The sequence below is a fragment of the Silurus aristotelis genome (assembly GCF_946808225.1).
Source record: "Silurus aristotelis genome assembly, chromosome: 22".
Taxonomy (NCBI): Eukaryota; Metazoa; Chordata; class Actinopteri; order Siluriformes; family Siluridae; genus Silurus; species Silurus aristotelis.
Genome location: NC_139595.1, coordinates 2,612,883 through 2,630,173, shown reverse-complemented (window position 1 = coordinate 2,630,173; position 17,291 = coordinate 2,612,883). Strand labels below are relative to the sequence as shown.

The 17,291-nt window shown below is 40.3% G+C and overlaps 2 protein-coding genes across 3 annotated transcripts in view; one reads left to right on the top strand and one right to left on the bottom strand.

Moving 5' to 3' along the window:
* Nucleotides 1-595: 595 nt before the first annotated feature.
* On the top strand, nt 596-8,239 carry rab18b (RAB18B, member RAS oncogene family). Its single transcript, XM_083525252.1, has 7 exons — nt 596-771; nt 2,476-2,531; nt 2,952-3,013; nt 3,465-3,537; nt 4,829-4,947; nt 5,418-5,484; nt 6,537-8,239. Exons 1-7 carry the CDS (start codon nt 704-706, stop codon nt 6,707-6,709), a joined length of 618 nt encoding a protein of 205 aa, XP_083381378.1. The 5' UTR covers nt 596-703; the 3' UTR covers nt 6,710-8,239.
* A 5,076-nt stretch (nt 8,240-13,315) lies between these two features.
* The window catches only part of mkxb (mohawk homeobox b), a 20,415-nt gene continuing 16,439 nt past the window's right edge, over nt 13,316-17,291 (bottom strand). For both annotated transcript variants that reach the window (XM_083525207.1, XM_083525206.1), the window contains exons 6-7: nt 16,129-16,162; nt 13,316-15,273 (exon numbers count right to left, since the gene is read on the bottom strand). In XM_083525207.1, the coding sequence (XP_083381333.1) occupies nt 15,078-15,273; nt 16,129-16,162 (230 nt within the window). In that variant the 3' untranslated portion in view covers nt 13,316-15,077. The remainder of the gene's footprint in view (nt 15,274-16,128; nt 16,163-17,291) is intronic.

Genomic DNA, 17,291 nt, shown 5'->3' with positions numbered 1-17,291 from the left:
TCAAACAGTTCTGACCCATCAAGCATCAACAGCATGAACGTCTTTAGCAGTTTGAGCTACAGGAGCTCGTCTGTCCTATCGGACCACACGGACCAGCCTTTGCTCCCCACGTGCACCAAGGAGCCCATGACCCTGTCGCCGGTTCACCACTTTTCCTTTCTTGCACCACTTTTGATAGATTTTGACCACTGCAGCCTGGGAACATCACACAAGAGCTGTTTAAAGATGCTCTGACCCAGCCGTCTAGACGTCACAATTTGGCCCTCATCAGACTCACTCAAATCCTTATACTTGCCCATTTTTCCAAAATGTTCACTTCCTGGATGGATGGATGGATGGATGGATGGATGGATGGATGGATGGATGGATGGATGGATGGATGGATGGATGGATAGATAGATAGATAGATAGATAGATAGATAGATAGATAGATAGATAGATAGATAGATAGATAGATAGATAGATACAAGACTGGTCCGAGTGTTAATGCACAATCTAAATAAACTTTTATGTATTTATTTTCATTTTTATTTAATTTCTGGGAGAGGATGTGGGCGGTGACGCCAGATGACGTCATCCTGAGCTGGCTGTGGGCCCCGCCCACCGCAAAACTTCTCCCAACCTTCAGCCAGACGCAAAACAGTGTCACGTCACCGCGTCCCCGCACCGTCCACGCGTGAAGCTCCGAAGGAACCCGCACAGCATGGACGACGACGTGTTAACCACCTTAAAGATCCTCATCATCGGGGAGAGCGGCGTCGGGAAGTCCAGGTAACGCCGACCGAGACTTCGGAGCGCCTTTACTGCCTAATGTTTAGGAGAAAACACCCGGCGCCATCTTGGCTATCCGGAAGAATTTAGCTTTCTTGTATTGTTTTTTATACGATGCTGAATTCAGAAGTCGTATCGCGTTTAAAACTTCTTTAAACAGTTTTATTGTCTTATTCACTCCAGTTTCTGTACGTCACGTGTTCCAATTTTACAAAAAACTTTATATGTAGCAGCTAAAACAAGCTAACGGACTTTTTTTTTTTCATATTCTCAGTTCTTATAAGTTCCGCCTTCTCCAACACGATTGGTCAATTTGGTCCACCTGTTCGCAACGTGATTGGTCGACTTGATTTCTCAGCCAATCACAGCGCAGAAAACAGGTTTACCGGAAACAGCGGATTGAGAAACGATATTTTAGCGATTGTTGGCTGCAAAGGTTTTATCTCTAGATTTCAGGGAAAGAATATTTCATATGAAACTTAATAGAACATTACCTAAAATAACTACGTCGTTTAAACATCTTTTCCGGCATCAAAATAAACACGCCAACGAACAACATTAGCCTAATAACAGGACTCGAGTCTGCATGATGACGATGTGGTTTTTTGGTTGGTTGGTTTGTTCGTTTTTATATATAGAAACCGAAATTATACAACGAAACAACGTGTTTAATGTCTTATTAAGGTTGTCATGCTTGTTATTTAAGTGATACTGATTAAAAAGTCATGGAACCAGCACGTAAATATGTACGAGCCGAGTCTTCGAACCGAGTCTTCAAAGAGCCGACTCTTCCCGGTGACTCATGGCTTTGATACAAGAGCTTTTGATATAATCTATCTATCTATCCATCCATCCATTCATCTTATATTTACAGGCATTTGAATTATAATTGATGGATATTCAGTGCCACCCATGGTTGAGGACGGGTTTCCCTTTGAGTCTGGTCCTTGTCTGGCCACTGTGACTCCAGGCTGGGATGTCCTTTGTTTAAAAATGCTATACATATCAAACTGAATTGCATGATTGTCTTTAGTGCCTGGCAGGTATTAATGTATTTTAATCGATCTTCTGTCTATTACAGCTTTATTAGATTTACATCCATAATGATCAAGTCAAAGTTTAGATTTAAGATAAAAAAACAAGCCCAAGACGAGATGAAGAAGGAGGATAGTTTTCTGGGTGATACCGGATAGCATCAGGTTGATTGGAAGGAGATTAGAAAGTGGAAGAAGTTCTCATGAGTTGGTCCTCAGTCAGGCCAGAAAGAACCATCAGCAGTCAATGTGATTTTCAAAACGATTCATTTTGGAAGTTGAAAAAGTCGACCACCTTTTTTGGGACCCGACCCAAATGATTTACTGGTTCAATTCAATGGCATCAGCGTTTACTCAAGAACATCATTTTATCAGATTCAGCAAGAGCTTTATTGTCAAATTGTTTGCGCTTACAAGGACAAAAGCATTGTCATGTTTTGGTGACAAAAGCATCGAGTGGAATCCTTTTTTATTATTATTTTTTTTATTATTTTATTAAATAATAATAAATAAGCTGTGTTGGTATTATTTACTTATGAAATCCTTTGACTGAGCAGTTGGAACATTTACATATAAGAGCATGTTTTTTCTAATGTGGATTCATGAAAATCTGTTTCTTTTTTCTCTCTTTTTTTTTTAATGCTCTTTATTTTTTATTTCCCTCTCGCAGTTTGCTCCTGAGGTTCACAGACGACACGTTCGACCCCGAATTAGCTGCAACGATTGGTGAGTCCGAGGATTATTTGAGCCCAAGTTTCTATTCGGCGTCAGAACATCATATTTCATCACTTGAGGCTTTTATTGTGCTTAAAAACGACACAGACAGGACATTTTCTGTAATCTTCCTGAATAAACAAAATGGGACCAAATTCTGGCCTCACCTTTAGCCAGGGGTCTCTGCTGATGCTAATTATTTAACTCAAAATAATTCATCTTTAACAATTATTTTTTAAATTAAAATTTCCAGCCTCTGATAGAAGCCCTTATCCAGAGCAACTTAATCTCATTTATATGGCGATGGGGTTAAGGGCCTTGCCTAAGGGCCTAGTCGTGGCATCTTGTGAAACTCTCCAAAGGTGTTCGTCCCTAGAGAGTTCTTTATTTCATGTGATCCACTTCATCCCAGAAATGTTATTTTTTTTCTAGGCGTGGACTTTAAAGTGAAAACGATCGCAGTAGACGGCAACAGAGCCAAGCTCGCTATATGGGTGAGTACTTACTTATAGTCATATAAGTCATATGCTATAATAATAGATTAATGTATTGAATTTTTATTTGACTGAATAATTGAATGCAAATATTCATCATTTGGAAACTATGCAGTAGTTCGTTCTGCCCACTAGATGCCGCTCACACAACACGCGCACACACACACACTCACACACACACACACACACACGCACACACTCACGCACACACTCACTCACTCTCACACACACACACTCACTCACTCACACACACACACACGCACTCACACACACACTCACACACACACACACACACTCACACTCACACACACACACACACTTGAGCGTCCTGGAGCGTCGAAGGCCAACGCCTGTTCAGTTTAATACACGTTGACCAGATCAGACGCTGCACGTGTTTCGTTTTTTTTTTTACTATTATCAATTATGGATTTTTTTTTTATTTTCCTTCCAGGACACAGCCGGACAGGAACGGTTCCGAACTCTGACGCCCAGCTACTACAGAGGCGCGCAGGGGGTAATACTGGGTAGGTGGTGCCATCAAACCACAGGAACAGTAAACAGGAATGGGGTTGGGCTTGGGGTTGTTCAGTGTGGGGCTAAAAGTGTTTTTTTTTTTGTTTTTGTTTTTTATTAATTTTTTTAATATAAGATGCTGTTTTTGAAATTCTTTCTTCGCATATCTAATCGATTTTGGGAAGCTGAGGTCAGAGCGTTTGATCAGCCATGATACTGTAACTGGGTTTTAACAGCTCTCGGGGTTTGAACCACCGATCTTCTGATCAGTAACCCAAAACCTTAACCACTGAGCTCCAAAGCAGCTTGAAATAAATAGATTATTATTAGTTTTAAATGTAAGAATTTATCCCTAATGTGCGACGGTGGTGAGGTAAAAACTCCCCAAGATGATCATGAGGATCCAGTTTTTTTTTTTGCTTTTGAGTGTCGCCCAAAACACCTAAAAATTAGAGACATTTTCGAACTCTAGATACTGAACAGCCTGTACTTTTTGTGTTTAGGTTTAAATCCGTCTGGGTTTTGCTTAAGTCTGGTGTTTGATGATCTTATACACCAAGAATGAATTAGATTGTTTTTCAATAAAACAAAAAAGTAAACGGCACAGAAAACAAAATACAGGGTCTCGTGTCGGGCGTGAAGCCGTCCTCATTCGTTCCGTCTCTGAAAGCATCGCTAACATCAGCTGGAGAGGCTCGAGGGCTCATCACCAGCGCTGTTTACGCGATCAGATCTCGGTCTGGGTTTCTCGGCTCGGTCTTGTGTACGCTGCGGTGTCTCTATCGATTACTCAGGTAGTGTGTGGTTCTCTTTGGTTTATCGTTCCCTGGCACGCTAATGCTCCAGCTTTAAACAAAGCGTGTGTGTGTCGTTCTGAGAGGTCGCAACGCAAGTCACACACCTGTTTTGAATCAGCCGGATTGTAAATATAAAGCTGTTCAGCAGGGTACCAGCTCACAACTACAGAGATTGTTTTATTCATAGAGTGAATCGTACCTGATAGCACCGATAGTTGATCGATATGGATTTTTCTTATCGGTGCCATCAGGTACGACAGTTTTTCCGGGTTGCCTTATGCAGTACGATAGCAGCCTCTAGAGGTGAATCACTGGCACCACGTCTTGTTTATATGAAGTTGTTTCATGATTCATTAGTGGTTTTTTTTTTTCTTTTTCTAATTAATTGCAGTACTGTTTTACATGGATGTTATGTTTGGATACTGGATAAAAAAAAAAAAAAAAAAAGTAAAATTCACTAATTGACCTAATTGATTCATACGATTCTCCACATTGTGCATCTCAGTGTACGACGTGACAAAGCGGGACTCGTTTACGAAGCTGGAGAACTGGCTGAACGAGCTGGAGACATACTGCACGCGGAACGACCTCGTCAAAATGCTCGTCGGAAACAAAATCGATAAGGTTTGTTCTTCTCGATTCCATTCATCACTTTTTATTTATTTATTTATTTATTTATTTATTTACATTTTTGGCATTTGGCAGACGCACATGTCCAGAGTGACTTACAACTAAACAGTTGAAGGTTAAGGGCCCTGCTCAAGGGCCCATCAGTTGCAGTTTGGTGGTGATGTCATCATTGCACCAGTGCCCTTGTAACCTTGAACCCTCTATTTACGAATATTCCAGAATTTTCCAATTAGGAGTGAGTCAGTTTTCTTTTCGCATTTCTGTCCAGTCGATGCTTCAGAAATTTTTTTCTTACATGTTTTTCAGTTAATCGCAGCATTTAATTGGTATTGTGTTGTTTATTAGAGTCTATCAAAATTCATTTGGTGGAGCTCATTTCCATATTCATAGCTTTCCGGAGTTCATGATTAGAATATGTGAATTTTTTTCCTGACAAATATTTGACATTTTTCCGCTCCCTGCAGGACAACCGTGAGGTGGACAGAAACGAGGGCCTGAAGTTTGCTCGTAAACACTCCATGCTGTTCATCGGTGAGCAATTTTCTATCGCTTTCGATTGATACATGTGTTTTTCCAACAGTTTGGGGGGGAAACAGATGCTGTTGGAAAAAGTTTGGGTGTTTCCTTTTTTTGCTTAATAACAGCTCAAAATTAATTCGTCCATTTGTGCCTTTTTTTTTTTTTTTCGTTTGTTTTTTCCATGTTGCCAGAGGTTTGAAGAATAATCATGAACTAATGAACCATGAGCTGGAATTAACGAGTCTGAGTCATAAGATAAAAATGTGGACGTCAAAATGGTGACGTGTCTCTGCGTTGCGTAAACCACTGAGCTCAGAGTGTAATCTGACCCACGCCGCCCCGTTACACCGTGGAATTACCGCTTACACTCTGCCCTGATGTCATCATCGTTGCATCAGAGTCTAATATCCGTGAACTCGCGGTTTACGCACATTCCTGGCGTTACGAGTAGAAATCCCAAGCCGGAGTTCTATTTATTAATTTTTTTTTTTTTTAAAGCTTCAAAAATATGGAGGGTTATGTTTTTTTTTTTCTGTTAAATGTAGCATTTTATTAGATGCCAATCAGCCATAACATTATGACCACCTGCCTAATATTGTGATAATCCCCCTTTTGCTGCTAAAACAGTCATGACCCATCGAGCATTAACAGCATGAACTTCTTCAGCAGTTTGAGCTACAGGAGCTCGTCTGTTTGACGGAAACCACACGGACCATTATTTGCTCTGCCCTGGTCGTCTAGAAGTCACAATTTGGCCCCTGGCAAACTTTACGCTCGCCCATTTTTCCTGCTTCTTACACATCAAAAATAAGGACAGAATGTTCACTTGGTGGTGCCATGATGAAGAGATCATCGGTGTTATTCACAATGTTATAACGTCGTAACGTTTTACCTGTTCAGTGTATGTAAATTATTTACATTTTGGCTCCCCCTAGTGGTCAGGCAGCCATTGCCGGTTATAAAGGATTCTCGTGTATATGTTTATATTGATACTACGTAACCAGTGCATGGTTCATTCCCGGCCCACTGATCCTGCCGTATTATTTTTTTTTCTCCTTCCTCAGAGGCGAGCGCTAAAACCCGAGACGGCGTCCAGTGTGCCTTCGAGGAGCTGGTGGAGAAGATCCTGCAGACCCCGGGCCTATGGGAGAGCAGCATCCAGAATCATGGCGTTCAGCTGGGAGAGCAGCAGGCGGCCGGCCACGGCAGCTGCGGCGGATACTGCTCCCTCGTCTAACTCGTACATTTCCACCGGACTGAGACATAAAAAGCGAACGAACTGCGATTTTTCCGCCCTCCGAGCGAGAGCCGGAGGTCGGCGCTGTTCCGCAAGACGAAGGACGTTCACACACACACTCTGTTTGTCCTTCTACTTCAATTTCTGTATGGTGTTTTATCTCACTTATCGTAGAGCTGCATTGAGTTATCGTTGACGACACAATTTCACTTGAAGCAGAAGGATCGTCATATTCTCTCTCTCTCTCTCTCTCTCTCTCTCTCTCTCTCGTATAATAACCCCGAGGGCCAATAAAGTGGAGGACAGAGGGTGGAATTAGTTTCTCATTTCCAGAGAATTTTCCTGAATTTGCCATTAATTTCCACCCTATGCTTCATCCAGATAATATATTTCCGTTAATTTCGTCATAATTTCGAGTGTTTTCTCTCTTCTTTTAATTTTTTTTTATTTTAAGTATAAGGAATGCCTCCCCTCCCCACCCCTGAGTTCTTATTGTTTTTCCTTCTTCATCTCTGGTGAGTAAGCAGTCATCTTGGATCTTTTTTGTTTTTGGACCACTGATGTGTTTTTCGCATGTTTGGGAACCGGGTTTCGTCCTGTCCTGCCTTTACAATTTCCTCAAATTTCTTTTGGAAAGGTACGGCTCGATTTTAGTCGGCCACTCAAAATCTTCGACACCCTTCCATCCCTTGTAAAGCTGATCTTTACGGAGGTGGCTTTGTGCATTGTCATGCTGGAACACGTGTCTCCAAGTTCAAGTAAAGGAAGGATTTCATGCTACACCATTCAAAAGGAATCCAGTACCTCTAACTTTGTGAAGAAGCACATCTTGTTGGGGGGGGGGGGTTTGGGAAGAGAAGGGGGAAAGGCAGGTGTCTGAATACTTTTGCCCAGACAGTGTAGCTTTTTGCCCCTTTTTTTAAAGCACTTTCTCCAAATACACCTCCGACTGTTCGAATCCCTCTAAAAGGGGCTGTATGTCAAAGTCTTGTTAATAGCATGTTATAAAGGCTGTAGCATTACGCTTTTTCTTGGTATTAGCCGAAAACCTTGCAAGCAAATAAAGAGCATGCGCCGTCATCTTTTCCTGTTTACACGTGAGCTGAAACGTTTAAAATGGAGAATACCAGAAAGAACGGGTTCTATTGGCTATCTGCTGCATTCCACCCTCCTACATCCAGGTGTAACGCATCAGGTGAAACAGGATCAGCCGAAGGTTTATACCCCACCTGGCGATTAGTAATGAAAAACCCGTCCAGACCCTCACCTTGAAAATTCTCATTCTGGTCTGTATGGTTGTTTTAAATGTCTGGATCAAAGCAGTCAAAGAAACATTTGTTCAGGCAATTAACAAACTAGATGTATGCAGTTCCTGCACTCGTGTTTCTCACAAGCGTTTCACGGAGCCGCAGAAGATCCTCGGTTCAGCTTGATGAAGCAGGAAAGCCGTGTCTGGATTGCATTCTGTAATACGTTTGGAGATCATCAGTAACGTTTTCTTTTGCAATAAAAGTTAAACTTATAATCGAACTGCCTCGTAGTTTCCTGTTGTAGACGATACGTGCTGTAAATTCTGCGTTACTGAATACATCGAGTTTATCAGCTACACTGGGTTTCTTTTTTCCCCCTTGTGATTCGCTGCCTGGTCATAACTGCAGCTCTCTAATGACGTTTGGTTGAACGTGAGAAGATAGAATGTATTATCTATACCAGGTCTGTCCAGTGTTTCAACAGTGCAGGTGTGGGTGCAGGTTTTCATTCCAACCAAGCAAATCCTCACCAAATTCTTCCTGTTTAAATCTCATGATGTGTCATCAGGTGTGGCCCTCGATTGGTTGGAAGGAAAACCTGCACCCACACTTTGTGGAAAAGACCAGACTCCCCTGGATTAAGACAAAGTGATCAATCTAAAAAATAAAATAAAAAACTCACATCCCATCCACACCAAGCTGCCACAACTGGGCCCCTGAGAAAGGCCCTTAACCCCATTGCTGCTCACTTGTATGAATAAGATAATCGCTCTGACAAAGGGCAAATGGCGTAAATATAAAGTAAAAAGTCACAATTCTTTTCAGTCGGCCAGAACAAAAGATATCTCAACCCGGTTTGCCTTCAGATCAGAATGAACAGATTTCTCTTTGGAAAGCAACAACGAATAATCATCTCTGAATCGTGTGATGAGAAGAGCATAGAGATGTTTACTTCACTTATTTCTTTATTTCCTCATAGCCACAAAACAGCAACTCAAAAAAATCCTCAAAATACTGTAGTATCTCCTGTTCTCAAAGTATTTTCCCATCATCTTGAGGATTTGATACGGCTGCTAGATATGATCTTGTAGCTTCAATATGGAACAACTTGATATCAGTATATAATAAATGCAGCCTTATAAATACAATATTGCCAGAAGATCGTGTAGCTTAACCCCCAAATCCTCACAGGATAACTCGAGAATATCGTGTGGAGAAGAAGAATGGAGAAGGTCTGAATGACATGTCTTTTGTAGTATATTTATATAGTTTACATAATTAATTACACACGCATATTACTGGTGTATTGTTTTAACAAGTTTTACGAAGGCACTTAAGGATCCAATTCAAGATGTGGCTCTAATTAATAAGGGCCTTGAGCGAAAAACCGACCAAGAAAAACATCCTCAGCGGTCGTAACAGTGGGACAATTGGGTTCTCGGTAACGTTATAGCGGTTCATACGGATGTCCGTCTCACCGTCGGAGTTCCACGTTCGGAGGTATGCGCTTCGATCACGTTTCGAGAAAACAAACACCGAGGTCATCTTTCGACCATGTGACCGATTGATCGACGTGCCGAAGGACCACAATAACACAGAACGTGAATGGCGCTACTCATCCTGGTATTTGTTGCCATAGGAAGACCATGTTTGAGGCCTCGTCTTCCTGGTTATTGCCATAGTAACAAGACACCAGAGATGGAGGACTGATTTCCTGTCTATCCGCTGAACCTTCTCCGGTCATCTGGAGTTCATTTAGTCATTTCTCCGAATCACAGTCTGATATAATGGATAATAAATACCAAATTTAAAACGTACATAAACGGACGTGATAAAGACACGGTCTCGTGTTAATCAGTGATGCCTTTGTCATATCGGACCTTTCGTCCTGTCGAAGTGCAGATCAAAGAACAAGTTCATACCAAATCATTTCTGGTTCGTTTCCACTGGATAAAGTGACACTCGGTACCTGCAGAATAACCGACTTACGGGTTTCACACAAATATTCATCCCTCTGAACTTTTCCACACTTTGTGGTTCAATAACGGAGAGAGAATCCACAAAATTGAGATTGCAGGTCATGAAGTCTTATAAATAACAATGTGGTTGCTTACAAAAAATAAATATTGACCCAAAATAATTCATTTCCAGTTCCACCTTCAGTGAAACCCCTAAAGTTTGAAAAAAAAAAATGATCTGGTCTAAATATGAATACACCTGATCTTGGAAGCCCCCAGAGATTGTTTGAGGAGGAACATTCAAAAGACCAAGATGGACGACATTTTATATCCAGGTTGTAACTGAGACTAGCAATATGTGTACGAAGCAATATTCCTATCACAAGACATCATTTGGGAAAAATGTGAATCATTGTAAAGAGAAAAAGTAGCTAATAAACACTATACATTGTTGAACCTAAGCCTATAGAAAAACCTTGGGAAAAACTATGGCTGTTTTCCTACAAAAGAAAAAGCACAGACTGTACAGGTCTGGAACAACATCCAAAAACCAGGGTTGTCCAATCTTTTCCAAAAAAGGGCTGGTGTGGGTGCAGGGTTTTATTCCAACTTAGAAATTGGTATGGACTTGATTGGTCGGAATGAAAACCTGCACCCACAAGACCATTTGTAGAAAAGATTGGCTTGGTCTTAGTCTGTGACCCACTGAACCAGTATCAGGAATGATTTATTTGCAGATGTACAGTATCTCACAAAAGTGAGTGCACCCCTCACATTTCAGCAACCATTTAATCATATGTTCTCAAGGGACAATACTATAGAAATGAAACGTGGATATATTTTAGAGTGGTCAATGTGCAGATTGTACAGCAGTACAGATTTACTTTTCTCTGAAAATAACTCAACATACACCATTTATTGTCTAAACAGCTGGCAAAAAAAAAGTGAGTACACTCATTACATATAAAAAGTTGGCGTCATTTCCACACCAATCACCCGATTCGGACGTAATTGCCCTCAAATTAAAGCGTAAGTGTGCACTTTATTATTAAATTCCGCTTGTTTACCTCCAATACGTTGTGAAAGACTGCTAAAATGATTTTGTCCAAAAGATTTGTAGACTTGACAGAATGCTCACAACTTTTCTCTCAAAGTCCAATGGTCACAGTCGAACTCCATTTCCCAGCAAACACCACAGCTTTCAAACACCATTGACTACAGATTCCAAAGTCTACAGCTTTCACAGTTACAAGCTACTAATTGAGCATTAAACACATTTAAATGTATGGCATTTGGCAGATATCCTTATCCAGAGTTACTTACATTTATCTCATTCATACAACAGCAGCTGGAGAAGTGATCACCCATGCTTCTATCCAAACTTGCATCATGGCCCACAGTGTGAGAAACATTGTGCAACCGATGAGGTTGATTGACAACAGGTCAGTAACTTGATAGGGTATAAATATTGTATCTCAGAGAGGCAGAGAAGTAATGATGGGCAAAAAACATTAACATTCATGGCATCATGAAACGAACAATACAACAAAGAAGACCCAGAACTGTTGAGCTGCTAGAATGCTGTATCAGACAAATATAGGACAACATTTCTCTCTCAAAACTTCAGCAACTGGTCTCCTCAGTTCCCAGATGTATACATACAGAAGACGGGATGCTACACATTGGTAAACATGGTCCTATTCCAAATATTTAGAGGTGTTGAAGCCATAAAATTCTAAATTATATTTTTTATTAAAATGGTATATACAGTATATTCTCAGTTTGAACATTTGATATGTTTTTTTTTGTTTGGTTTATTGTGAATCGAATATGGATTTATGAGATTTTCAAATCATGGCATTGTGTTTATATTTACATTTTGCACAGTGTCCCAACATTTTTGGAATTGAGGTTGTAATTAAAAAATTTAAAACGACTGCCGAAATCTCACGGTCTGTAGACGCCATTATGTCACACAGTTTCCAGATGGTTCCTCTCCCAAACCACAAACCACAATTGACCTTGTAAGAATGATAAAGGACAAAAAAAAACTTTGCCATGTTGATAGAAAGGGCGTAGCTGAAACGCTCTCAGGTGCTGGAAAAACCGAAAGGGAACGTACTCCATTAAAGTTCAGATAAGAAAAGATGTAAAAAAAAAATAATCAAACAGCTGTAACACAATACGATCTGCAACATAGGTCTTGTCAGCACGCTGTTTGATGGTGAGGTTTTCGGACTCATATTTAATATTATCAAGACGCATAACTGAAATGCACACGCTTATCCAGGATAGACAAAACCCTCGAACATCAGAGCGGGGTTTAGATATGAACAGCAGTAAATGTTTCGGCATGGAGAGTGCTATTTCTCCGTTAGATAAGAAACCGTTTTGCCGTGTAAGGAATAAAAACACGTGCTTTTATAGCGAATGAATCCAGGCGGACTTACTGTTTGCTATAAATCCTGTCTTTTGCTGTGATGCTCTGAAAATTTGCACGAACTTCCTGTGACCTGTGAAAATTCTTGGTGCTGCGTCATTTTTTATTGACCACAAACGACTTTGATTTAGTTTCCCATATCAGATCCAATCGAAATAGTTCTTGCTAGCAAACTCAACTATACAGGGCCTATTCAAACTTTGAAGCACTGAGTCTTCTATAGTTTTTGAGACATTTGGTTCTATGCAACAAATTTGGCAAAAACACACACTGAATGACTGGAAGAAAGTCCAAATTGAGCATTTCTGTATCTAACAGAAGAACTTGTGTAAGACGGAGAACAGGAGAGAAGATGTTAGCAGACTGCCTCACCCCCATAGTCAAAAATGGAGATGGAAGCTTAATGCTTTGGGGTTGTTTTAGAGCACAAATGTTGGACTTATTCTGGAAGGTGAAAGAAACCAACATGGCAACCCTTCTATACTTCAACTCACGCAATGCAATTCCGTCTGGAATGCGGCTCATTTAAACCGACTTCAGCAAACAAGACGATGAGCCGAAGCGTACGTCTGAGCTCTGTGATTGTTGTACAGAGCAAACAGTCGTCTGAAGTGATATCTATCATGGAAAGATCTGCCCAGTCACCGCACCTAAATCCTACTGAACTGCTCTGGGATGAACTGGATCACAAGAAAGAAATAGCGAGAGTGTGTAAAGCTGTTCTTCATGCCAAGGGATGATTTTTTTTAAATGAAAATAATGTCTGAAAATAATAACTTTTATATTTTTTTTTTTTGGTCAATGACCAAGTTTGTTGCATAGAAACAACAGGAAGATCCATGTGTCTCTTTAAAACCTTAAAAACACTCCGAGCTCTGCACGTGCAAAACGGTTGTGTGTTGACTAAAAAAGGCGAGTCGCCAGGGACGTTTTTACATAACGAAAGACAAACAGAGAATCAGGTCATCTGGTTTATTAAAATGGGAAATGCTGGAAAGAAAAAAGGTAGAAAAAAAGAATTCCGAGACAATATTTTGAAAGCCGGCGAATCTGCTCAGGACTCAGTGAGTGACGATGATGTGAGTCACAGTCAGCGATCCACGGAAAGCTGATTACTCGCAGATGGGTCAGCGAGAGTTCGAGAAAAAACGATCTACATACTGTAAGTGCGGTCTGTCATGGGCTGAGAAGATATATATATATATATATTTAGGCTGTCAAAATTAATGTGTAAACGCAAATTCATTTTAACGGCACTGATTTTATTAAAAAATTTGAATAAATTATAATAAACCAAACCAGCGAAAAAACTTTTAATTAATAAACATTTGTTTTACTGATGCCCCAAGTCTCAAATCAGCACCATAATCCGCCATGACGCACACGTCCGGCAATTAAAACCGTCCGTGTGGAAACATAGCAAAAGTTCAGTTTAATAATAATAATAATAATAATAATAATAATAATAATAATATGCATACATACATTTGCATAAAGTATCTGTGTTTCCATGCCCATGTTGATTAGAGTTTCAAAAACAAAAACTAGAAAAGTATTAATTGAAGGTACATTTCGAACAGATAAAAATGTGCGATTATGTTGAGATTAATCGCGAGTTAACTCATGACAACCATGCGATTAATTGCGATTAAATATTTTAATCGATTGACAGCCCTAAGTATATATATATATATTTATTTATTTATATGAATGTTATTTCCCCTAGAGCTCATCGCATATCAGATACACAACACAAGGAGACATTAGTATGGTCACACTTATATAATAATAATAATAATAATAATAATAATAATGACAAACAACTGAGAAATAATCGTTGGATGATAATCCTGCCTCGGTAAACTTTACACTTAACTTAGGAAAACTGGTAAACATGTCCACTATATGAACAAAAGTTTGTGGACACCTGAGCATAAGATTCCTTTGTGCTTTTTTTCCCACATTTATTCCCCATTTACTACTAAACAATTCTCAACTCAATGTCCAATCCAAAATGTTCCCCTAGATTTTGTGGAGATTTGTGAGATATCATTCACAAGGGGTGTGAGTAAAGTCAGGTACTGATGTATGTGAGAAGGTGAGGAGGCCTGGGGTGCAGTCAGAGTTCACATTCATCCCAAAAGTTTTTGAACTCTAACGCAGGAGATCTTCTACATCAACCCATGTAAAACTTAATGAAGCTGGCTTTGTGCACAGGGGCATCGTCGTGCTCGGACAGGTTTGGATTTTATCCTGTCGAATTTTTGTGCCTCCAAATTTGCGGTAACACTTTGAGAAAGAAGCACGTACGACTGGAAAACTCTGGTGTCCCAATACTTTTGTCCATACAGATGTGTGAATATATTACATTTCAACCAGACTGGTCTGAGTAATGCGAAAAAGGGTTCCAAATGAAAAAAGATATTGCAATATACAATATAAAATCAGAAATTCGGTGGCTTTAACAGTCTGAACCAAACTTCGATCCATGACACACAGCTTTCTGTTGTTGTCGGTGTACGGTCTGGATGTCATTAGTCGTAATCAGGCACGTCGGTGAAACATCCAGGATCGCCAAATCGCGTCTGTTTATCAAACACTGCATTCGATCGTTGCCGGGAAGAAAAAAAAACAAAAAAACACGAACATCCACGTAGAAGTCTTGAGAAACGTCTCTTGTTGAATATCTCAGACCTCGAAACCTCAGGCTCGGCTGAGTCCTACTGAGGAGGAGCAGCGATGGGAACTTTGACAGTTTTTATCTCGGCTATGTGCGAGGATTTCTGGATGATGCAGCTGGTGGTACCTGTTGGCATCGCCTCCTCGCTCTGAGCCAGGTTCGTCAGGGCCATGGCAGCATGAAGCTCGTTCCAGTACGTGGCGCTTTTCCCTCGTAGACCTCCTTTGGGGTTGCACCTGAGAGGAGAGTGTTAGTAAGCATGAGGGGTGGATCTGGTCTAAAAAAACACTTTGATATACAGGGTGTTTACACGTGGTCAGTTTAACCTTACAAACATCTGTAACCACATCTGCAATCTACAATCCAGGTCCATACAGAATGAGACAGCGATTGTTGGTGTTTTCTAATGACCTTACTGAGCTCTATGGGGAATTTGGAATATAACGGATGGAGGAAAAAGATGAATTGGAGCAGAAAACGAGAAATGAAAAATCAAGCGAAAAACAGCACCAGGATTTCAACTCCAACAGCTTCATTATTAGTAGAGACCTGAAACTGACACACTATCGGTCTCACTTTTCTTTTCTCCTTCTCAGATCATTTTAGTGACTCGGTTCTTTGAATCTTGACTCTTTTTTGAGTCGTTTACTTCATTTTGTTCCTTTGATCAGAAGTAAAAGAAAATGTTACATTTTCAATCAGCAGATTCCCCCAACACGTGCACATACACCAACTTTGACTATAGTTCCGATAATGAAAATATGACGATGCAACTGGTCCGTGTTTTTAGTTCTTTTGTCAAGTGACTTGTCAAGACTCGGACCAAAAATCCCTCATCTATCACATTTTGTAGCGTCTACGGGAGTCACGTGACAGAAGAATGAACAAATCAGACCAATGGACTCATGATGAGATCAGTCGCTTCTGTTTTCTGTACATCACCGACGTAGATTTTGCGATGCTTTGCTCGTGCGTGTCAAGTAGAAAACGAACGAATCACTCTTTAAAATGACTCATTCTTCTAAATCACATTAAAGACTCGTTCTAAATGAATCACTAATGGATTATTACTTATATAAAGAGCAACTTACCGATCGTGGAACTGGGAGCCACAGTCCATGGATTCTAGAAAGAAAAAAAAAAATGTCAGATTTCCTTATAATTACATGCTATGGCCAAAAGTTTGTGGACACCTGAACATCAGAATGCTTTTTAAACCTCACATTCCACATTTAGTCCCTATTTGCTGTCGTAATAACCTCCTTCCTTCTGGGAAATGTTCCACAAATCTTTTTTGGAGATTCATTCATTAGTAAAGTCAGGTACTGATGTAGGTGAGAAGGTGAGAAGGTCTGGGGTGCAGTCATCGTTTATATTCCTCCCAAATGTGTTCAATAGGGTTTGAGCTCTTTAGAAGGCCACGGAAGATCTTCCATATACTACCAACTTATATAAAGCATATCTTCTTCAAAAGAACTGGCTTTGTGCACAGGGGTGTTGTCCTGTGTTGGAACAGGTCTGGGTCTCCTAGTTTCCTAGGATACAATTGTGAGCATCGAATGAGGTGGTAACACTTTTTTTGGGGGGAAAGAACCTCATATGGCTTGGAAAAAAAAACAGGTGTCCCAATACTTTTGCTCTACATTTCCATTCATGTTAGAACAGACGTTTTTTCCCCAGACTGTTCCCACAAAGTTGGAGGCACAAAGTTTTCCCTTCACTAAAACTCGGAAACCCAAACCTGCTCCAGCATGTCAATGCACAAAGCCTGTTCCATGAAGATCTCCTTCTAGAAAACTCTGACCTTGTGTCATTAATGTCATTAAGTCATCAATATTCTACCCACATCTTCCGTGCCCTCGTGAGCGACTTTTTAACACCACTGGCCTCATGTTCAGTATGAAAAGAGTTCAAATAAACTTCAATAAACTCCAAAAACTTCGAGAACCAGCTTTCGTTGAAGTTGAATAAAGATATAGCGCCTCCGTGAGACTGGGAGGTGAATTACATCCCAGTCAGCTCTGAGTATGTGCTTGAACGGTTCTAAACTTTGTGACTTTTTGTTTGAAACCGGTCTATTCTGGAAAGTTGAGATGATCTAGAAATTCGAATCTAGAAACACTGTTATTTTGTGGAATTTTAGAAAATCAAACCTCACGTATGAACTGTTTTGGGCTTTTCACTAACGTGTCTTGGTGTCGAGGTGCATCTGGTGCATCTTTAAACCTACGTTGAATCTCAGTACGAGTCAAAT

Coding starts and splice junctions, on each gene's coding strand:
- rab18b (XM_083525252.1), top strand. CDS start 704: ATGGACGACGACGTGTTAACCACCTTAAAGATCCTCATCATCGGGGAG. Junction 2,532..2,951: donor CGAATTAGCTGCAACGATTG/GTGAGTCCGAGG, acceptor TTTTTTTTCTAG/GCGTGGACTTTAAAGTGAAA. Junction 4,948..5,417: donor TCGGAAACAAAATCGATAAG/GTTTGTTCTTCT, acceptor CGCTCCCTGCAG/GACAACCGTGAGGTGGACAG.